The 22,714-nt window shown below is 46.2% G+C and overlaps 2 protein-coding genes across 4 annotated transcripts in view; both read right to left on the bottom strand.

Annotated features, from left to right (window-relative positions):
- The window catches only part of LOC140208601 (uncharacterized), a 397,399-nt gene that overhangs the window by 176,147 nt on the left and 198,538 nt on the right, over nucleotides 1–22,714 (bottom strand). The window lies entirely within an intron of this gene.
- LOC140208610 (uncharacterized) overlaps nucleotides 16,224–22,714 on the bottom strand; it is a 93,977-nt gene continuing 87,486 nt past the window's right edge. Inside the window, exon 2 of the mRNA XM_072277418.1 lies at nucleotides 16,224–20,997. Within this exon, the coding sequence (XP_072133519.1) occupies nucleotides 18,510–20,997 (2,488 nt within the window). The 3' untranslated portion in view covers nucleotides 16,224–18,509. The remainder of the gene's footprint in view (nucleotides 20,998–22,714) is intronic.

Genomic DNA, 22,714 nt, shown 5'->3' with positions numbered 1-22,714 from the left:
ACCCGTCGTCGTGATTCTCGTTCGGTGTAGGAGCCGGAGCAGCGATTGAGACCTCTCATCTCTCACGGTCTCGGAGTTCTCCAGTACCGATGGAGCCTTTCCTGGCTTTGGAATTTCTTGCGCCTAGTCAGCAAGGTACTGTCGAGTACTAACTTTTCCGGCCAGTTACTCTACTCGCTCCAGGACTTTATAACCGACACCGCCGTAGATTTCTCGATTCAGACATGGTGCCAGCATGCCGGACCGGTCTCCAGGGAGTCGCAGGCCTTCGGGGAGCGCGGGGTGCAATGTATTTTGCGTCCTGGAACTACTCTGGAATAGTGTGCGGAGGCCATGGAGGACCTGGTTGGGAAAGGTGGTATTCTGGGCACCGAGAAAGAGTTCGGGAAGGCAGCGTTTTATCTGGGGAATGATGAGTTGGTGCATCGGGCTTTCAGTAGCTGCATCACTGTGGAAAACATCTTTTTACAGATGGAGATGGTGGCAGCTCCCACGCAACGCATTGTCCTCGGTCACGTTAAGCCTTTCATCCCCAACGAGGACCTGCTTCCCCCACTAGCCCGCTTGGGACAAGTAAGGTCGGAGATAACTGCCATCAGACACAAATTTAAGAGACGCACCCTCCGCACCGTAATCTCTTTCCGGCGTCAGGTATTCATGCAGCTGGAAAGGGAGGATGACGTTGAGTTCCCCTCTACCACCACTCTGCTCCATCTAGCAGAATTAGTCCTTACTCTTAATAATTTCTCCTTTGACTCCTCCCACTTCCTCCAAACTAAAGGTGTAGCTATGGGCACCCGTATGGGTCCTAGCTATGCCTGCCTTTTTGTTGGCTTTGTGGAACAATCTATGTTCCGTGCCTATTCTGGTATCTGTCCCCCACTTTTCCTTCGCTACATTGACGACTGCATTGGCGCTGCTTCCTGCACGCATGCTGAGCCCGTTGACTTCATTAACTTTGTCTCCACCTTTCACCCTGCCCCCAAGTTTACCTGGTCCATTTCCGACACATCCCTCCCCTTTCTAGATCTTTCTGTCTCTGTCTCTGGAGACAGCTTCTCCACTGATGTCTACAATAAGGGCACCGACTCTCACAGCTATCTGGAATATTCCTCTTCTCACCCTGTCTCTTCCAAAAATGCCATCCCCTTCTTGCAATTCCTCCGTATCTGCCGCATCCGTTCTCAGGATGAGGCTTTTCATTCCAGGACGAAGGAGGTGTCCTCCTTTTTTAAAGAAAGGGGCTTCCCTTCCTCCACCATCAACTCTGCTCTCAAACGCATCTCCCCGCATTTCAAGCACATCTGCTCTCACTCCATCCTCCCGCCACCCCACTAGGAATAGGGATCCCCTTGTCCTCACCTACCACCCCGCGTTTGGGTCCAACATATAATTCTCCACAACTTCCACCACCTCCAACGGGATCCCACCACTGAGCACATCTTTCCCTCCCCTCCAGCTCTCTGCTTTCCGCAGGGATCGCTCCTTACGCGACTCCATTGTCCATTCGTCCCCCCGCCCCATCCCTCCCCCCCGATCTCCCTCCTGGCGCTTATACCTGTAAGCAGAACAAGTGCTACACATGCCCTTACACTTCCTCCCACACCACCATTCATGGCCCCAAACAGTCCTTCCAGGTGAGGCGACACTTCACCTGTGAGTCGGCTGGGGTGATATACTGCGTCCGGTGGTCCCGATGCGGCCTTCTATATATTGGCGAGACCCGACGCAGACTGGGAGATTGTTTCGCTGAACACCTGCGCTCTGTCCGCCAGAGAAAGCAGGATCTCCCAGTGGCCACACATTTTAATTTCACATCCCATTCCCATTCTGATATGTCTACCCACGGCCTCCTCTACTGTAAAGATTAAGCCACACTCAAGCTGGAGGAACAACACCTTATATTCCGCCTGGGTAGCCTCCAACTTGGTGGTATTAACACTGACTTCTCAAACTTCCGCTAATGCCCCACCTCCCACTCATACCCCATCCGTTATTTATTTATATACACACATTATTTTCCTCTCTCTCCTTTTTCTCCCTCTGTCTCTCTGACTATATCCCTTGCCCATCCACTGGGGTTTCTCCCCCTCCCCCTTTTCTTTCTCCCTAGACCTCCTGTCCCATGATCCTCTCATATCCCCTTTGCCAATCACCTGTCCAGCTCTTGGCTCCATCCCTCCCCCTCCTGTCTTCTCCTATCATTTTGGATCTCCCCCTCTCCCTCCCACTTTCAAATCTCGGACTATCTCTTCATTCAGTTAGTCTCGACGAAGGGTCTCGGCCCGAAACGTCGACTGTACCTCTTCCTAGCAGCAACTCTTATGTGTGTTGCTTGAAATTCCAGCATTTGTAGATTTCCTCGTGTTTGCGTTTAGATGAAAAGGACGTTGTCACTTTGCAGGAGTCTGTTATATTAGAAGATTAGTTTGCTTTAACTCATAAGGTTAAGTTTACGCTGAATAAGAGCTTCCAAGAGAGTAGCAGGGATAACCAGGGTAAACCAGAAATTAAAGCTGGTGCTAATAACAAGAGTAAGGATGAAGGGAAGCAGTTGAAGGAGAAGTATTCTGGTCTTACTTGTGTAGGGTTCTCCGTAATATTAGATGGGCTGTTAACTGTTAATTGTTTATTTCAAAATGGCTTCTTGTACTGTTAACTGCTGAGTTCACTGTAACCTCATGTTTGTGTTATTATTAGTGATAATGGAAATTGTATTCATTGGGTAACCAACGGAAGTCATGTTTTGCTATCTTGTACGTGTGTGCTGGGTGAGGAGCGCGGGCTTTTTCGGGAGGCAAGCAGAGAGGACGGACGTGTGAGGAACAGACAGCAGTTCCAGGGCGGCGGATACCGGACCTCGGGGGTTCGGAGGGTAGCCGGAGTCTCTTAAGGAAGTTGTGGAGGGAATCGGAGGCGTGAGCTCCAACGTATTAAAATATTATGTGCGCAAGACTGATAAGTTACTTACGTGGCGCCTTTTTCTTTTATTTGCTTCCACTAGCCCATCACTACAAATTACTTTAAAGTATATTTCGTTACTCACATTTGGTCTATTGTGTGATATTAGGGTCGGGGCTGATATTGGTGGGGTGGGGAGGGGGTGGTGTCTCACACCGTACCCGCACCAATCGTTTACACTGATTGGCAGCGTCGAAAAGGATGCTGCCACTTTGCAGGAGTCTGCTAGATTAGCAGATGAGTTTGCTTTAACTCAAAAGGTTAAGTTCACCCAGAATAAGAGCTTCCAAAAGAGTAGCAGGGATAACCAGGGTAAACCAGAAATTAAAGCTGGGACTAGTGACGAGACTAAGGATGAAGGGAAGCAGTTGAAGGAGAAATATTCTGGTCTCTCTTGTTACTATTGTGAGAAAGCTGGTCATATGGTGGCTAATTATTCTGTCCTGAAGAAGAAAAAGGAAAAGGAGGCAGTCCCACATGCCTGTGATCAGTATGTTGAAGCACCTATAAACCCACAGGGTTCTGAACATTCTGCTGAGGCTCAGTTAAGGACTGAGAGGTCTGACTGAGTTAAGTAGGGATTCCATCATTTTATGTCAAATGGGTTTGTATCAGTAACAGAAGGGTCAACCCCGGTACCAGTGAAAATTCTTCGAGATACTGGGGCTTCTCAGTCACTTATATTAGACAGTGTTCTAAAGTTTGGTGATGAGACGAACAGTGATGAAGTAAATCTTATTAAAGACATTGGGGGTGACATGGTTTCTGTGCCATTGTACAAGGTCACTTTACAGTCAGGGTTGGTTTCGGGACCTGTTAAAATCGGATTATGCTCCAGTTTACAGGTGGAAGATGTTACTTACCAGCAGAGGTGAGGTGATTTGGCCCTGAATTTAGAGCATATTCACAAACGATAGGATATTTGTGGAGCATCTTGATAGAGTAACTCTCCTCGTCAGTTAGAGAGCTACAGAGAGGGGTCGATAAGGGATGCTCATTTCAAATGGAGTTGTGTGAAAATTCCAGGATTTTTTTTACATTTTATTTAATTTTGCTTTGTGATCAATGAGGTATCTATCTATTTGAGTGTGCAATCTTTGGGATTCACTGCCCCAAGTGTGTGAAGGCCGGTTGCCTGGGTATTTTTGAGGTGGAGATAGATAATAATTAAAGGGAATGAGGGGAATGAATGCAGGAGTTTAGATCATGCAGGGTCGTGTTGATTAATCATAAGATCATAAGACACAGCGGGAGAACTTTTCCTCTTCTCTGTTCTAAATGGAGGTCCCACTATTCTGAGGGTGTGTTCCCCTGGTCCCCGACTGCAGGAAAAATCTTCTCCACATGCACTCTTTCTCAGCTTTTCGGCATTCGAGAGTCTCCCTCGCTTTTTTCTAAATGGTCTCGGATACAAGCCCAGAGACATCAAATGCCCCTCATGCGTTAAACCTCCAGAATTAACTTTTCCCTAATGGGCACAATTGCAAGCTGTTCTAAAAGGCATCTCATTGGTATTTTCCAAATTCCCTCTCTTGAGATCAAGCACCAACCTGATTTTCATAATCTCCCTCCACCCATCCCACTCATGGACTGTTTGTCCCACTCCCATCTGGGTAGACTACGCAGCATCCTCACCAGGACGGCCAGCCTCTGGGACAGCTACTTTTCCCAAGCAGTAAGGCTGATAAATATCTCTACCCAACTAACCCACCCTTCCACACACCAAACACCTCTACTTTATCATTTCCTGTCTCTCATCTCATGTGCAGGCACTTTATGGACATACAATCAATCCGTGCACAGTTTATAAGCTGTGGATATATGTTTTTACTGTTGTGTTTTCGTGCTGCATTGGAGCCAGAGTAATAATTAATTCAATCTTGTTTACATTTGTCTGCTGGAAATGGAATTAAACAACCTTGAATAAACATTTCAGCAGACTGCAGCGTCACATTTCTGTCTCTCAGTGTTACTGCGGCAGAGCGTCACCCGGTGACAATGGAATCCACAAATCAGGGGCTCCTGTTATTGTGGCAAATCACCACCAAGTGGCAGCGTTGTCCACAAAAGGGAGAGGTTTGCAGCGATATGGAGGGGTGTAGGGGGCCGGAAGCCAACTCTGCAAGTAGATGAAGTGCCAGTCCTGCCCCAAACCACTCTCCCCACCACCAGTCAGGGTCCCAAACAGTCCTTCCACATGAGGCAACTTTTCAACATCATCACTTGTTGGGGTCATCTCCTATTTCCAGTTTTCCAGGTGTGGCCTCCTCGACATTAGTGAGACCCGATGTAGTCTCTGCATTCTGCACTCTGTCCCGATGAGATTCTGCAGATGTTGGAGATGCAGAGTAACAAAAATTTTGGAGGAAGTCAGGAGGTCAGATAGCTTCTATAGAGGGGGATAAAGTAAAACACAGATTTCCTGCCGAGACCCTTCATCAGGACTGGAAGTGGGGAGAAGCTGGAACAAGATGGTGCGGGAGTGGAAAGAGTCCAAGCTGGTAGATGACAGGTGAAACCAGGTAAGAGTGAAGGTGAGAGGGTGGGGGAGGTGGGAGATGATGTGAGACGCTGTGAGGTGGGAGGTGGAAAATGCAAAGGACTGAAAAGAAGGAATCTGATAGGATAGGAGAGCGGACCATGGGGAAAAGAGGAAGTAAAAGAGGAACCAGAGGGAGACGATCCACAGTGGAGAAGAGAGAAGTGGGGAGACAGAATGGAGGAGACGGGTGTGTGGGTTGATGAAAAGAAAAGGAAGAGGTAGAAGTTAAAGATATCAATGTTCATGGCCTCGGGTTGTAAACTACCCGGATGTAATATGAGGTGTTGCTCCTTTAACCTGAGAGTGAACTCATCGAGTTAGTTAAACAATGATCCGGAAGGGAGAGCGGATTAATAATTTTCCCTTGGCATCCCTATTAAATCAATCCTCTCTCACCTTGAACCGATGCCGTCTGGTTGTTGGTTCCACAAAAGTGGGGAAAAGGACTGCGCACGTTCCCCAGTTCTGGACACTCAGGGTTTGGAACACTTGCATCATGTCAGCCTCAATCTCCTGCAGTTCAAGGTGTGAAGTCCCAACCTGCCCAACCTCTCTCCAGAACTCAGTCCCTCGAGTACCGGCACCATTCTCATAAATCTCCTCCGCACTTATTCCTGCTTGATGTCCTCTCTCCTACAGCAGAATGACCAAAACTGAATACAATAATCCAGGCGCGGATACCCTAACAATACCCTAACCCTAACGCAACCTCACTAGACTCTTCTTCAGTCCATGAGCCATGAGATGTGAGACAGAGGCTGCTCAGCCAATCGAGTCTGTTCAACCATTCCTTTGTGTCCAATTCATTATCCCTCTGAACACCATTTTCCTGCCTTCTCCCCTTAATCTTTCAACATCCATTTAAAATACACTCACTGATTTGGCCTCTACTCCATCCATGGCAATGAATTCCAAAGATTAACCACTCCCTGACAACAGAAATTCTCTGCTGTCAGTGGATGCTCAATACATTGAGGCCGTGGCCTCTGGTCCCAGACTCACACAGCGTAGGGTGCATCTTCTTCATAGCCACTCTGTCCAGGCCTTTCAATATTTGATAGATTTCAATGAGATCCCCTCTCTTTGGTCTAGACCAGTGAGTACAGGGTCAAGTCCGTCTAACGCTCCTCATACGTTAAACCTTTCATTCCTGGAATCATTCTCATGAACCTTCTCCGGACGCGCTCCAATACGAGCACATCTTTTTCTCAGACAGGAGGTCAGAAACCGCTCACAATACACCAAGAGCGAACTGACCGATGTGTTATAAAGCTACAGTGTCACATCCTTGCTCTTATATGCTAACATTACAGTTGTCATCCTTAATCAACTCAATCTGCAAGCAAACCTTCAGGGGCTCCTGCTCACCGACTCCCAAGTACCTATTTCTGATTTTTGTATTTTCTCCTATTTATTTTTCTTCTCTCCATCTTTATTCTTTCTACCAATTGTACATGACCGGACACTTGCATACAATGTATTTCATCCGCTACTTCATTGTCTGTTCTCCAAACCTATCAAAGTCCTTCTGCAGACTCCGGCTCTGCTCTAAACTACCTGTCCCGTACCTATCTTTGTATCAACTGCAAAGTTCATCACCCAGGTATCAATTCCGTCATCCATATCATTCAGATTTAATATGAAAAGATGTGGTCTCAATACTGACCCCTATGGAACACCATTAGTTACTGACAGCAAAACAGAATTCTCCACATTATTCTGACTCGTTCTCCCTTGTCAGTCAGCTAATCTTCAATCCATACAAGCATCTTTCCTGTAATTCCATGAGCTGTGATCTTGTTCAGCAGCCTCACGTGCAGCCCCTTAGAAACATAGAAAACCTACAACACAATACAGGCCCTTCAGCCCACAAAGCTCAGCTGAACATGTTCTTACCCTAGAACTACCTAGGCTTACCTATCGTCCTCCAGTTTTCTAAGCTCCATGTACCTATCCAGGAGACTCTTAAAAGACCCAATTGACTATTCACACGATCAATGCCTCTCATCATCTTATACACCTCTATCAGGTCACCTCTCGCCCTCAGTCACTCCAAGGAGAAAAGGCCGAGTTCACTCAACCTATTCTCATAAGGCATGCTCCCCAATCCAGGCAACATCCTTGTATATCCACTGTGCACCCTGTCCATGGTTTCCACATCCTTCCTGTAGTGAGGCAACCTGAATTTAGCAAATTATTCCAACTGGGGTCTGACCAGGGTCCTATATATCTGCAACATTACCTCTCGGCTCTTAAACTCAGTCCCACAGGAGGCCAATGCACACTATGCCTTAACCACAGAGTCAACCTGCGTAACAGCTTTGAGTGTCCTATGGACTCAGACTCCAAGATCCCTCTTATACTCCTCACTGCTAAGACTCTTACCATTAATGCTATATTCTGCCGTCATATTTGACCTACCAAAATGAACCACCTCACACTTACAACAGGAATTCTGCAGATGCTGGAAATTCAAGCAACACACATCAAGGTTGCTGGTGAATGCAGCAGGCCAGGCAGCATCTCTAGGAAGAGGTACAGTTGACCTTTCAGGCCAAGACCCTTCGTCAGGACTAACTGAAGGAAGAGTTAGTAAGACATTTCAAAGTGGGAGGGGGAGAGGGAGATGGGGAGGGATGGAGCCAAGAGCTGGACAGGTGATTGGCAAAGGGGATATGAGAGGATCATGGGACAGGAGGCCCAGGGAGAAGGAAAAGGGGGAGGGGTGGAAAACCAGAGGATGGGCAAGGGGTATAGTCAGAGGGACAGAGGGAGAAGGAGGAGAGTGAGAGAAAGAATGTGTGTATAAAAATAAATAATGGATGGGGTACGAGGAGGAGGTGGAAGTTGTTGGAACTCGGCAATTAATGCTTTGGCACAGACTAGATTGGCCGAATGGTATTTTCCTGTATTGTGGTGTTCTATGACTCTAATGCCTTCACAATCTCTTCAGGTACCTCTTTCTGAACCCTGGGGTGTTCACCTTCTGGTCCAGGAGTCCTATCCACCTTCAGGCCTTTCAGCTTCCAAAACACCTTCTCTCCTTGGTAAAAGTATGTATCCTCACTTCTGCCCCAGATACTCCTGAATGTGTGGCACTTACGTAATAAATTTAAAGACACAATTATAGTAGGTAACTTCAATCTGCAGGAGGATTGAGAAAGTCAGATTGGTGTGAGATCGCAAGAGAGGGAATGTATTGAATGCTTATGAGATGGCTTTTTAGAGCAGCTGATGTTTGAGTCTACTCGGGGAACTGCTACCTTAGATTGGGTGTCCTGTGACAACCCAGATCTTATTAGGGAGGTTAATGTAAAGGAACCATTAGAAGGCAGTGATCATAATATGATTGAATTCCTCCTGCAATTTGTGAGGGAGAAGCATAGGTCAGATGCGTAGAATCGCAATAGAATAAAGGGAATTGAATTGAATTGAATGATATTTATTGTCATTATACATGGGTACAATGAAACTCTGTTTGGCTTCCTCTCAGGCAATCAAATAAACAGTAGATAAAAACAAGACAGTAATAGAAAAACAATATTAAATAGATAAGTAACAGAAAATAAATTACACCAGCACCAGAATGTCACAGTAATGCACAAGAATGTGTGCATGTGTGTGCTCACAGTTTCAGTCATTGTTCTGTGGGAGTGGTGTGATGGAGGCCACTGCTCTGGGATAGAAGCTGTTCCTCAGGCTGTTTGTTCTGGCTTTTAGTGTCCTGAACCTTTTGCAGGACGGCAGCAGGTCAAACAGGCAGTGGCTGGGGTGTGTGGTGTCTCTGGTTATGCTGATTGCTTTCCTCCTGAGTCTGCTGGAATAGATGGTGTCCAGTCCTGGGAGCTCCATCCTGACAATCCGCTGGGCCGCCTTCTCCACGCGATGCAGGTCCCGTTGCTCAGCGGCTGTGGAGCCGGCATACCACACGGTGGCGCTGCTGGTCAGGATGGTTTCAATTGTGCTTCTGCAGAAGTTAAGCGACAGCTTTTGTGGGAGTTTGGCCTGTTTCAGCTTTCTGAGGAAGAAGAGTCTTTGTTGTGCCTTATTAACAAGCAGCGAGGTGTTGGTGGTCCGTGTCAGCTGTTTTGACAACATAACTCCAAGGAACTTTAGGTTTTCCACATTTTCCACTACCTCTCCATGTATATGGAAGGAGGGGGGGTGTATTCTGTCCTTTGATCTCTTGATTACAGAGGCATGAGAGAGGCAATTCCCCAGGTGGATTGCAGAAGGATCCTGGTGGGGATGACGCCAGAGCAGAAGTGGCTGATGTTTCTGAGAATGGTTCATAATGTACTGGATATGTCCTGTGGAATTAGTTCTCAAACAGCGGGGCTAGGCTACCGTGGCTGACAAAAGAAGTTAAGGACGGTATGAAAGTCAAGGAAAGTGCACATAAGGTAGCAAAAGTGAGTAGCAAGTTTGATAATTGGGTAGCTTTTAAAATCCAACAACAGGAAACCAAGAAAAAAGCTCTATGAAGGGGAAAGGTGAAATATGAGAGCAAACTAGACAATAATATAAACCATGATAAAAAACATGTTTATATTGGACCACTGGAAAATGATGCTGATGGGGTGGAAATGGGGACGAGATGGTAGATGAACTTGATGGGACTTTGCATCGTCTTCTCTGTGGAAGACACTAGCAGTGTGCCAGAGATCCGTGAGTGTCAGGGAGCAGGAGTGAGTGCCATTGCTATTACAAAGTAAAACGTGCTAGGTTCCCAGGTTCTTAAAGTGGATCAGTCACCTGGACCAGATGGACTACATCCCAGAGTCCTGAGAAAGGTTGCTGAAGAGATAACAGATGCATTGCTCATGACCTGTCAAGAATCACTTGATTCTGGCATGGTCCCGGAGCACAGGAAGATTGCAAATATCAATTCACTCTTTGAGAAGGGAGGAAGGCAAAAGAAAGAAAATTATAGTCCGGTTAGCCTCACCTCAGTGCTGGGAAAGCGTTTGCATCTATTGTAACAGATGAGGTTTTGGGGTACTAGGAGACTAATGATAAAATCAGTCAAAGCCAGCACAGCTTCTGCACAGAGAAACCTTGCCTGGCAAATCTGTTAGAGTTCTTCGAAGAAGTCATAAGCAGAATGGACAAACGAGAGGCAGTGTACATCTTTTACCTGGATTTTCAGAAGGCATCTGATAAGGTGTCACACATGAGACCGCATAACAGGATAAACTTCAGAAGAAATACTGGCATGGATAGAGGAATGGCGGAAAGCCAAGAGGCAGCGAGTGGGAATGAAAAGGCCTTTCCTAGTTGGCTAGCAGTGACTAGTGGTCTTCAGGGATCAGTAATCGGTCTGCTACTTTTCACATTGTTTGTCAATGATTTGGATAATGGAATTGATGGCTTTGTGGGAAGGTTTGCAGATGATACAAAGATAGGTGGAGGCGTTGGTAGTGCTGAGGAAGCAATGTGATTGCAGCAGGACACAGACAAATTTGTAGAACGGGCAAAAAAAGTGGCAGATGGAATGCAATATTGGGAGATGTACGATAATGCATTTTGGCAAAAGGAACAACAGTGAACTATTATCTGATTGGGGAGAAGGTTCAAACAACAGAAGTACAGAAGGAAATATGAGCCCTCGGGCAAGACTCCCAGAAGGTTAATTTACAGGTTGAGTCTGTGGTAAAGGAGGCAAACGCAATGCTGGCATTTATTTAAAGTGAAGTAGAATATACAAGCAGGAAGGTAATGCTGATACTTAAAACACTACTTAGGCCGCACTTAGGCTACTGGGGACCCATATCTCAGAAAAGGTGTGTTGTCATTGGAGAGAGTACAGAGGATATTCAAGAAGATGATTCCGGGAATGAAGGGGTTAAGGTATGAGGAGTGTTTGCCAGCCTTGGTCCTGTACTCCTGCACTGACCTATGTTTAATAAACGCGGGTGGGGAGGGGCTGTTAAATCTCACTGAAACCCACCGAATGTGGAAAGGTCTCGATGGGGTGGATGAGGAGAGGACTTTTCGTATGGTGGGGGTAGCCATAACAGAGGGCACAGCCTCAAAACTGAGGAGCGACCTTTTAGAATAATTAAGGAGGATTTTATTCAGTCAGAGAGCAGTGAATCTGTGGAATTCTCTGACACAGACGGCGGTGGGGGCCAACTCTGTGGGTAAATTTCAGGCAGAAGCTAATAGTTTGCTGATCAGTCAGGGCATTACAGGATGTGCCGAGGAGGCAGGTGCATGAGGTTGAGTGAGAACCGGGATCAGCCATGATAGAACGGCGGAGCAGACTCGATGGGGCTGAATGGCCTAATTCTGCTCCTATGTCTTATTGTCTTATACTGTCTTACACAGTGAAGATTGACACAAAACACTTATCACATTCAACCGCTGTTTCTTTGCTCGATTACAAAATCGACAGCATCATCTTCCAGCGGTACAATATGAATTCTTGCCTCTCTTTTACTCTTAATATATCTGAAAGGCTTTTGATACTTGATATTATTGGCTCACTTACCTTAATTTTTCACCTTGTCTCCCCTGTGTGTTTTTTTTAGTTGTCTCCTGTTGGGTATGTAAAAGCTTTTCAATCCTCTAACTTCCCACCATTTTCTTGCTTTATTATATGACCCCACTTTTGTTTTTATGAAAAATAGGAGAAAATCTGTGGATGCTGGAAATCCAAGCAACACATAGACAAAATGCTAGAGGAACCTAGGAGGTCAGGCAGCATATATGGTAAATAGTAAACAGTCGACGTTTCGAGCCGAGACCCTTCATCAGGACTGGGGAAAAAAAAGATGAGATGTCAGAGGAAGAAGTGTGGGGGTTGGAGGGGTGGAAGAAGTGGTAGGTGATAGGTGTAACTGGGAGAGGGAGAGTAGTGAAGGAAAAAACTTCTTAGGATCTAATTTCCTTAACGATTCTCCAAAGATCATTGCTAATGCATCCACATCTTTTCAGCCACCTCTTTCAGATCCCTGGGGTGTGCACCATCTGGTCCAGGTGACCTATTTACCTTCAGACCATCTCTGTTTCCCAAGAACCTTCTCCCGAGTAATGTAACTTTACACATTCTGACCACTGACCTCTGCGAGCTCCATATTGCTGCCAGTGTCTTGCACAGATATGAGTGATGTTCAATACTGAATGGAGAGACAGGGTCCTTTTTCTCTTTACTTTGGTAACCATACAGTCAAAATGAGAATTGTAACGCTCAATCATTTCATTGTACATTGTGTACTCTTTGTTATTTCAGCTGTTACGTATTCTGTGATGGAAATGAAGAACCAGCAGAGATGGAAAACACTTTGAAGTCCAGTATTGTTGGAAACTCATAATATTTATCTGTAACTATGCAATACAGTATTATAAATGTAGATAAATCTAACAGGTTAGTAATGATTACGTAAAAGTAAGTGTGGAATATATATGTATGAAAAACCAAGCTTCTTTCATTCTAGCAGTAAAACGATACAGTTTTACAGGAACTTCAGCAATAGCTTGGACCTTGGCCTGTCCGGGAGCCAAGTGGCCTCGGCCCAACGTATAACACAGACATGTACGAACAACTGTAACATGGCCAAACTCACTTTTAGTGAGGTTCACAGTAAGACTGGCCTTGGAAAATCTGTCAAACAGTTTTTCTACAGCTGCAATCTGCTCTTCCCACGTGTCATTCAAGACCAATAAATCACTGATATAAGCCCCTGTGTTTACTAAACCTCTAATCACAGAATTGATCATTCTTTGAAATGTCCCAAATGCTGATTTCTCTTTAGCCCTCTCTGTTAAGGGAACACCCCAGTATTCTTTTAACAAGTCAAACTTTAAAAGGTATTTAGCCTTCCCCACTCTATCAATACAGTCATTCATTCTCTGTCCTTGTTCTTTCCTATTTCTAATTTCTTCAACCATTTTCCTTTCTTGAAAGTTCTCTCTGTAAAGGTACCATTTCATGGGCTGGGCTGAATTCACAATGACGTGATGCACTGCACCTGTGCTCTATTTCAAAATGCCAATTAGTCCTTTCGCTAGTTGTTGTGGTCTAGGGTCCAACTGATGGACCTTATCAGTCATATTTTCCAAAACAATGGAATTCTGACATCTGAGTGAGAATAGATTCAGTGGGTAAACATGTTTTTCCACTCCATTATCAGATTCCATGACTCCATTTTGTTCCATAACAATTCTCCCAGCTGCAATTCTAGCAAACAAGTGTTTTATTTTAATTCGACCATTTTGTAAACTTTCCTTTGCAAGGACACAAGGCTTACTAAATTTTCCCAGAATTTTAAAACAACTTAAACACACTGACGGATTTTTCTCAATCAGACCATAGTTCTCTGAGTAGGGTCAAACGTCCTTTTGGCCTGTAACTCAATACAGGTTTCAACAAACTACCCTCCAAAGCCTTCTGAATCGAATCTCCAACAATAAATAAGAGGAGGGGAACCCCTTCATCCCAATTTTTCCCATTTCTCACACAACATGTTTTAATCATCGTCTTAAGAGTTGAGTTGAGCCGTTCCAAGGCTCCCTTGGACTCTTACATCTGTAGATGACACCATGTGCTTAGCTTCTAATTCTGTAGCTATCCCCTGCAATGTTCTCAAAGTAAACTTACAACCCTTTTTAAATCAAATTGAATTTCTTTGGGCAGACCTACCAGTGGGAAAAACTTACTGAATGCTGTTACCACAGTCTTGGCCAGGGTGTTTTCAAAAGACACTACTTCAGGGGACCTAGACACAGCACACATGATTGTTAACACATACTGATGACCAGCTGCAGTCTTTTGCAATGGGCCTACACAATCCAATATGACCCCAGGAAAAAGATTCACTAAAAGCAGATACCGGTTTAAGTAGTGTTACCTGAATAACCTGATTAGATTTCCCCTCCACATGACAGGTATGGCAAATCCTGTAAAAATTCACAACATCCTTCCTTGAACTAGGCCAGTAAAATTCCTTCATAATCCTGTTCACTGTCTTTCTCACTCCATGAGGTGCACCTAAAGGCACACTGTAAGCCATGTTTAAAATTTCAGCCCTGTAAACTTTCAGAACCATCACGTGACTTGCAGGCACAGTGGCTGGTCTCCACCTCCTCATCAACACCCCATCTTTATGGTAATATCCCACTGACTCTCTCTGAACCTCTTCTCCTATGAGAGCTACCTCCCTTAAAGCCGCCATTCCAGAATCTCCCTTCTGTTCTCTGTAAATACCTTCCTCAATAAAGACAAGTCTTTCCCATACACCTTACTCTCAAAGTCCTGCCGAAATCTGGAAGGTAGAAAAGTCTGTGATACATCATTATAATTTAAACCTCTGGTTTTCCTACCGTAGGCCTCAACAGCAGCTCTGCTCATCAGCTGAATTGCTGAAACACTCTTATCGTGGAGAGCTGTCAACATGTCTCCGTTGTTTACTAAACTCAGCACCATCATCAGGCTTATGAGAACCATGTATACATTATGGAAGAGACCAAACAATCCGTTCATCAAATTTCTCCGACTTATCTCCATAACATTACACTGAATTAGCTTGCAGGTGCTGAAGTATCCAAACAAAATTCCAGAGTAGCACATCCTTGCTCGGCAGGCCTTTGTCCTGCAAGCAGGGTCAAAGGTCACGCAACCAATCCAAACTTTTCCGCAAACAACAGGAGTTCTGCAGATGCTGGAAATTCAAGCAACACACATCAAAGTTGCTGGTGAATGCAGCAGGCCAGGCAGCATCTGTAGGAAGAGGTGCAGTCGATGTTTCAGGCCGAGTCCCTTCGTCAGGACTAACTGAAGGAAGGGAGAGTAAGGGATTTGAGAGGGGGAGGGGGAGATCCAAAATAATAGGAGAAGACAGGAGGGGGAGGGATGGAGCCAAGAGCTGGACAGGTGATAGGCAAAAGGGCATACGAGAGGATCATGGGACAGGAGGTCCGGGAAGAAAGACGGGGGGGGAACCCAGAGGATGGGCAAGAGGTATATTCAGAGGGACAGAGGGAGAAAAAGGAGAGTGAGAGAAAGAATGTGTGCATAAAAATAAGTAACAGATGGGGTACGAGGGGGAGGTGGGGCCTTAGCAGAAGTTAGAGAAGTCGATGTTCATGCCTCCAACCTGATGATTCCCCCTCCCCCCCCTTGTCTTTCTTCCTGGACCTCCTGTCCCATGATCCTCTCATATCCCTTTTGCCAATCACCTGTCCAGCTCTTGGCTCCATCCCTCCCCCTCCTGTCTTCTCCTATCATTTTGGATCTCCCCCTCCCCCTCCCACTTTCAAATCCCTTACTCTCTCTTCCTTCAGTTAGTCCTGACGAAGGGTGTCGGCCTGAAACGTCGACTGCACCTCTTCCTACAGATGCTGCCTGGCCTGCTGCGTTCACCAGCAACTTTGATGTGGTTTGCTATCTATCTATCTATTTATTTATTTATTCTCTCTTTCCCTATCACAAATACTCCTTGCCTGTTCTCCATCTTCCTCTGGTGCTCCCCTTCCCTTTTCTTTCTTCCAAGGCCTTCCATCCCATGATACTCCGCCTTCTCCAGCCTCGTATCCCTTTTGCCAATCACCTGTCCAGCTCTTGGCTCCATCCCTCCCCCTCCTGTCTTCTCCTATCATTTTGGATCTCCCCCTCCCCCTCCCACTTTCAAATCTCTTACTAACTCTTCCTTCAGTTAGTCCTGACGAAGGGTCTCGGCCTGAAACGTCGACTGCACCTCTTCCTACAGATGCTGCCTGGCCTGCTGCGTTCACCAGCAACTTTGATGTGTGTTGCCCAAACTTTTCCAGCACTTTATCCAAAAGTCCAGGAACAGCACTTTTCCCATTATTTTCAGCAACACTGACCTCACCAGAACCCACTTCTTCACCAGCCTTTAAACCACGGTCTAATACAAGTAACTGAGAATCCTCACATTCCACCGGTACCAAGGTTAACCCCTTATTCACTGAACCAAGATCATCTGACACACAAAAACTGCATTCCTTTTCAACCAAGTCAGGCACCTCAGATTTTAACTGAGCTTCAACATAAGGTTCAGAACCCTGTGAATTCACAGGTACTTCCACAACCTGAACACATTAAATCGGGACAGCTGCCTCTTCTGGGCTGTCATCACTTGTCCCAGTTTCAAATTCAAGGTCACCCCGAACCTCCCAGCTATTCTCTGGCAAACTCTTTTTGGGTGTAAACTCAACCTCATGGGTTAAAACTTCTTCGTCTGCTTTCTTATCAAACCCCTGCAGGGTAGCGGCATCCTCTGCATCAGGGTATGACCTTACATCATCAAGAACACAACTTTTCAATTCATCACACAAAACAAGCCCTTCCGAGCTGTAAAAATCATCAGGGTCCAACACTAAACCTCTTTGCTGCAACTTCCCTATCTTTTCCAGCTTGAACCGCTTCTGTTTGTCGTCTGCCACCTGATCTTCACATTGCCATATCTCCATCTCGGCTGTCTCTGTCTTTCTGCCTCTTCTCTCTGTTTTTCTACCCTTCTCTCTGTCTTGCTGCCTCTTGTCTACATCTTGCTGCCTTTCTAGCCTCTCTCAAGCTGTTTTAATTTCAATTCATGCTCCATTCTTAATTTTTCCAACAGAAGCTGAAGCTCATCCTCAATACTAACATCCATTTCTGCTGTATCTCCACACAACCAAATAAAACGAGATTTTCCCCAATCAATTCAAACAAGCCTCCCAACCAATTTTGTTCATAACACTGATGCAGGCCCCAATTTTGCAAGAGGTCCAGGGTTCATATCCCGGACGAGCCCCAATTTTGTACACGTAGCCCATGACGGGAATAAAGAACCAGCAGAGATGGAAAACACTTTGAAGTCCAGTATTGCTATAAACTAATAATATTTATTAGTAACTAAGCAATACAATAATATAAATGTAGATAAATCAAACAGGTTAGTAATGATTACATAAAAGTAAGTGTGGAATATATATGTATGAAAAACCAAGCTTCTTTAAGTCTAGGGGTAAAAAGATACAGTCTTACGATGATGAGTAAAGTTCAGTTCAGTTCAGTTCATGGTATTGAGTTGAGTAGTGATGGAGAGAGAGAGGGGGAGAGATTTGAGTCTTCAGGTGAGCTGATGACGTTGATCTTCTCGTTGTCCTTTGAAATCCTTTAAAAGTCACCGACTGTGACTTTAACAAAGGGGACCGGTTTTCTGTGGTGGAGCTATCCCCCAGGCAAGGGTGGACACATGGACAACTCCCCACGAGTCAACCCTTTTCCTCTTTCCACTGCAAGAGCGATGGATCGATCTGCCTGATCGATCCTCCAAAACCCACTTTACCTGCAGGCACAACAATGCTCATTCAGTGTCCAAACATGTGTCTGAGGTCTATCATCTGACCTATTTTATCTTCCCGTGCTGAGCGTCAACTATCATTCAAATAACTCTTCTATCCTCTCCCTGTGAAAGAAATCCAAGCAGGCAAAAATCCTTGAAGAAAGTGTCAACAACCTGCCAAAAATCATGACATCAAGTGTCCATTAAATAATACCGCCTTCGGTTACAATTGCAACTTACGAGCTGCTCGGTGCTTTCTCCAACTCAGCAGAATGCCTAAAGTTAACGAGTTCTTTCTCGTGCCTTAAAGTGACAGTCCCACAGTTAGTCTTTGTCTCTCTCTCTTTCAAAACAAGCTATCGATGTTAAATAACTCTCTCTCTCTTTTCAAAAGCACAGTTAATAGGGGTAATCGAACACAGTTCATAGGGGTAATTCAGGACCCTGTCACACAGGGTACTGATTTGTAACAGGGGACACATCATGCAGCATCCACCCAAATGAGATTTCTGAAGTTGGGCCGGGCTGGGGGGCTATCACTGCCTATATTACGCTGCCAGCCGAAGCGCGACTTAGATAAGGTTAGATGACCGCGTGAATCGCTTCCCACATTCGCAGCAGGTGAACAACCTCTCCCCAGTGTGAACTCAATGATGCACATTTGGTTGACACGGCTGACAGAATCTCTTCCCAAAGTCTGAGCAGGTGATCAGCCTCTACCCATTGTGAACTTGCTGGTGTCTCTGCAGTTGAGATGACCAAGTGAATCCCTTCCCACAGTCTGAGCAGGTGAATGGCCTCTCCCCAGTGTGAACTCGCTGATGTCTCTGTAGGTGGAATGAGCAAGTGAATCCCTCCCCACACACAGAGCAGGTGAACGGCCTCTCCCCAGTGTGAACACGCTGATGTACCTTCAGATGAGATGACTGTGTGAATCCTTTCCCACACTCTGAGCAGTTGAATGGCCTCTCCCCAGTGTGAACACGCTGATGTCTCTGTAGGTGGAATGAGCAAGTGAATCCCTTCCCACAGTCTGAGCAGGTGAACGGTCTCTCCCCAGTGTGAACATGCTGATGTACCTTCAGTTCAGATGACTGAGTGAATCCCTCCCCACACACAGAGCAGGTGAACGACCTCTCCCCAGTGTGTACTCTCTGATGTACCTTCAGATGAGATGACTGTGTGAATCCCTTCCCACAGTCTGAACAGGTGAATGGCCTCTCCCCAGTGTGAACTCGCTGATGTACTTTCAGTTGAGATGACTGAGTGAATCCCTTCCCACAGTCTGAACAGGTGAACGGCCTCTCCCCAGTGTGAACTGACATGTGTACCAGTAGGCTGGATGACTGAGTGAATCCCTTCCCACAGTCTGAACAGGTGAACGGCTTCTCCCCAGTGTGAACTGACATGTGTACCAGTAGGCTGGATGACCGAGGGAATCCCTTCCCGCAGTCTGAGCAGGTGAACGGCCTCTCCCCAGTGTGAACTCTCTGATGTACCTTCAGTTGAGATGACTGAGTGAATCCCTTCCCACAGACGGAGCAAGTGAACGGCCTCTCCCCAGTGTGAACTCGCTGATGTACCTTCAGTTTAGATGAGCAAGTGAATCCCTTCCCACAATCTGAACAGGTGAATGGCCTCTCTCCAGTGTGAACTCGCTGATGTACTTTCAGTTGGGATGACCGAGTGAATCCCTTCCCACAGTCTGAGCAGGTGAACGGCCTCTCCCCAGTGTGAACTCGCTGATGCACCTTCAGTTGAGATGAGCAAGTGAATCCTTTCCCACAGACTGAGCAGGTGAACGGCCTCTCCTCAGTGTGAACTGACTTGTGTATCAGCAGTTCGGATGACACAGTGAATCCCCTTCCACATTCTGAGCAGGTGAACGGCCTCTCCCCAGTGTGAACTCGCTGATGTACTTTCAGTTGAGATGACTGAGTGAATCCCTTCCCACAGACTGAGCAGGTGAACGGCCTCTCACCAGTGTGAACTGACTTGTGTACCAGCAGTTGGGATGACCGAGTGAATCCCCTTCCACATTCTGAGCAGGTGAACGGCCTCTCCCCAGTGTGAACTCGCTGATGTACTTTCAGTTCAGATGCCTGAGTGAATCCCTTCCCACAGTCTGAGCAGGTGAATGGCCTCTCCCCAGTGTGAAGTCGTTGATGCAACTTCAGCTTAGATGATCCAGTGAATCCCTTCCCACAGTCTGAGCAGGTGAACGGCCTTTCCCCAGTGTGAACTCTCTGATGCACCTTCAGTTGAGATGAGCATGTGAATCCCTTCCCACAGTCTGAGCAGGTGAATGGCCTCTCCCCAGTGTGAACTCTCTGATGTATTTTCAGTTCAGATGATGTAGTGAATCCCTTCCCACAGACTGAGCAGGTGAACGGCTTCTCCCCAGTGTGAACACGCTGATGTACCTTCAGTTGGGATGATCCAGTGAATCCCTTCCCACAGTCTGAGCAGGTGAACGGCCTCTCCCCAGTGTGAACTCTCTGATGCACCTTCAGTTGAGATGAGCATGTGAATCCCTTCCCACAGTCTGAGCAGGTGAACGGCTTCTCCCCAGTGTGAACTCGCTGATGCACTTTCAGTTGAGATGAGCATGTGAATCCCTTCCCACAGACTGAGCAGGTGAACGGCCTCTCCCTAGCGTGAACTCGCTGATGTACCTTCAGTTTAGATGAGCAAGTGAATCCCTTCCCACAATCTGAGCAGATGAATGGCCTCTCCCCAGTGTGAACTCGCTGATGCACCTTCAGTTTAGATGAGCAAGTGAATCCCTTCCCACAATCTGAGCAGGTGAATGGCCTCTCCCCAGTGTGAACTCGCTGATGCACCTTCAGTTGAGATGAGCAAGTGAATCCCTTCCCACAGACTGAGCAGGTGAATGGTCTCTCCCCAGAGTGAACTGACTGGTGTGTCAGCAGATCGGTTGACCAAGTGAATCCCTTCCCACAGTCTGAGCAGATGAATGGCCTCTCCCCAGTGTGAACTCGCTGATGTACCTTCAGTTTAGATGAGCAAGTGAATCCCTTCCCGCAGTCTGAGCAGGTGAACGGTCTCTCCCCAGTGTGAACTCGCTGGTGTGTCAGCAGATGGTATGATTGAGTGAATCCTTTCCCACATTCCGAGCAGATGAATGGCCTCTCTCCAGTGTGAACTCGCTGATGTACCTTCAATTTAGATGAGCAAGTGAATTCCTTCCCGCAGTCCGAGCAAGTGAACGGCTGCTCCCCGGTGTGAACTCGCTGGTGAGACATTAGGTCAGATGATCGAGTGAATTCTTCCCAACAAGTTCAGCCGATGACCAGCCCCTGCCCAGGGTGAACTGACTGGTGTGTCCACAGATGGAAAGACCGACTGAATCCCTTCTCACACACAGAATAGGTGAATGGCCTTGTCCCAGTGTGTACTTGCTGATGTACCTTCAGTTGAGATGACCGATTGAATCCATTCCCACAGTATGATCAGATGAATGGATTCCCCTCTGTGTAAAATGACGGGAATGCCAATCGGTCTGATGATCCAGAGAATCACTCCCCATCATCTGAGCAGGAGGGATGATTGAGTGAATGCCTTGTTCCACTTCTTCAGTTGTATGGTGCAACTGTAACGAAAACCAATTTCCCCCGGGATCAATAAGTATGACTATGACTATTAAATATCTGGACGGAGACAGCAAAACTGGCGTGTTCTGTTCGAGAGTCCAGTAGACAAATTCCTTGTCATTTTTAACCTGTAAAAAGATTTACAAAATCCATCAATCAGTGTTGGAAAACCTTTCAGATGAGGTCACTTGAGTTGTCAAAGTGTATTCTGGCATCACACTGCTACAGTAAAGTTCAACCCAAGCTGGAGAGAGAAATCATCTTCTAACTGGGTACAGAGCTGGTATCTGGAATGATCATCAAATTCTCTGATGCTCTTCCTGTCTCTCTAAGAATGCGGCATTTCTGCCATCTCCAATCTGTGACCTGACTCAGTTTGACTCTCTCCATTGGTATTATTCCCTGTTCCCACTGAGCTGCATGGGTGCCTAGCCCCACAGTAACTGGTACACTCTCACACAAATAGCCGGCAGTGAATTCCACACACCCACCACTCTCTGTGTGACAAACTTACCCCTGACATCCCCTCGGTATCTATTTCCAAGCACCTAAAACTATGCCCCCTCGCGTTAGCCATTTCAGCCCTGGGAAAAAAACCTCTGGCTATCCACATGATCAATGCCCCTCATCATCTTATACATCTAAAAAAGGCTCTAAACATAAACAAGGAAAGTACACATTGCTTTGAGGATTGGAAAGAAGTATACAAAATTATGAGGGTATAGACAGGGTAAATGCAAGCAGCTTTTCCCACTGAGGTTGGGTGGGATGACAACCAGAGGTCATGGGTAAGTGGGGAAGGTGAAAATTAAACAGAAACATTTGGAAAAGCTCTTTACTGAAATGGTCGTGAGAGTGTCAGCACAAGTGGTGAATATGAGCTCATTTTCACCATATAAAAGAAGTCTGGATGGGAGCCTGGATGGTAGGGGCATGGAGGACGATGGTCCCAGTGCAGGTAGTTGCATTAGACAGCTCAAATGTTTTTTTTGGCATTGACTAGATGGGCCAAATAGCCTGTTTCTGTACTGAACTTCTCCATGTTTCCATGACAGAGCAGCTGGACAAACTTGTTTGGAAGGGAAAAGGTAGGAGTGACAATGGAGCAGCAATGGCTGGAGTTTCTGGGAGCAATTCAGGAGTTGAGTGATAGATACATCCCAAAGAAGTGGAAGCATTGGAAAGGCAGGAGGACACAATTGTGGATGAAATGAGAAGCCAAAGCTAACATAAAAGCCATAGAGAGGGCAAACAAAAGAGCAAAAACTATTGGGAAAATTTTAGAAACCTGCAGAAGACAACTAAAA

This window comes from Mobula birostris, chromosome 13 (assembly GCF_030028105.1).
Source record: "Mobula birostris isolate sMobBir1 chromosome 13, sMobBir1.hap1, whole genome shotgun sequence".
In the NCBI taxonomy this organism is placed as follows: Eukaryota; Metazoa; Chordata; class Chondrichthyes; order Myliobatiformes; family Myliobatidae; genus Mobula; species Mobula birostris.
The sequence above is the reverse complement of the archived record's forward strand: the minus strand, read 5'-3'. Positions and strand labels throughout refer to the sequence as shown.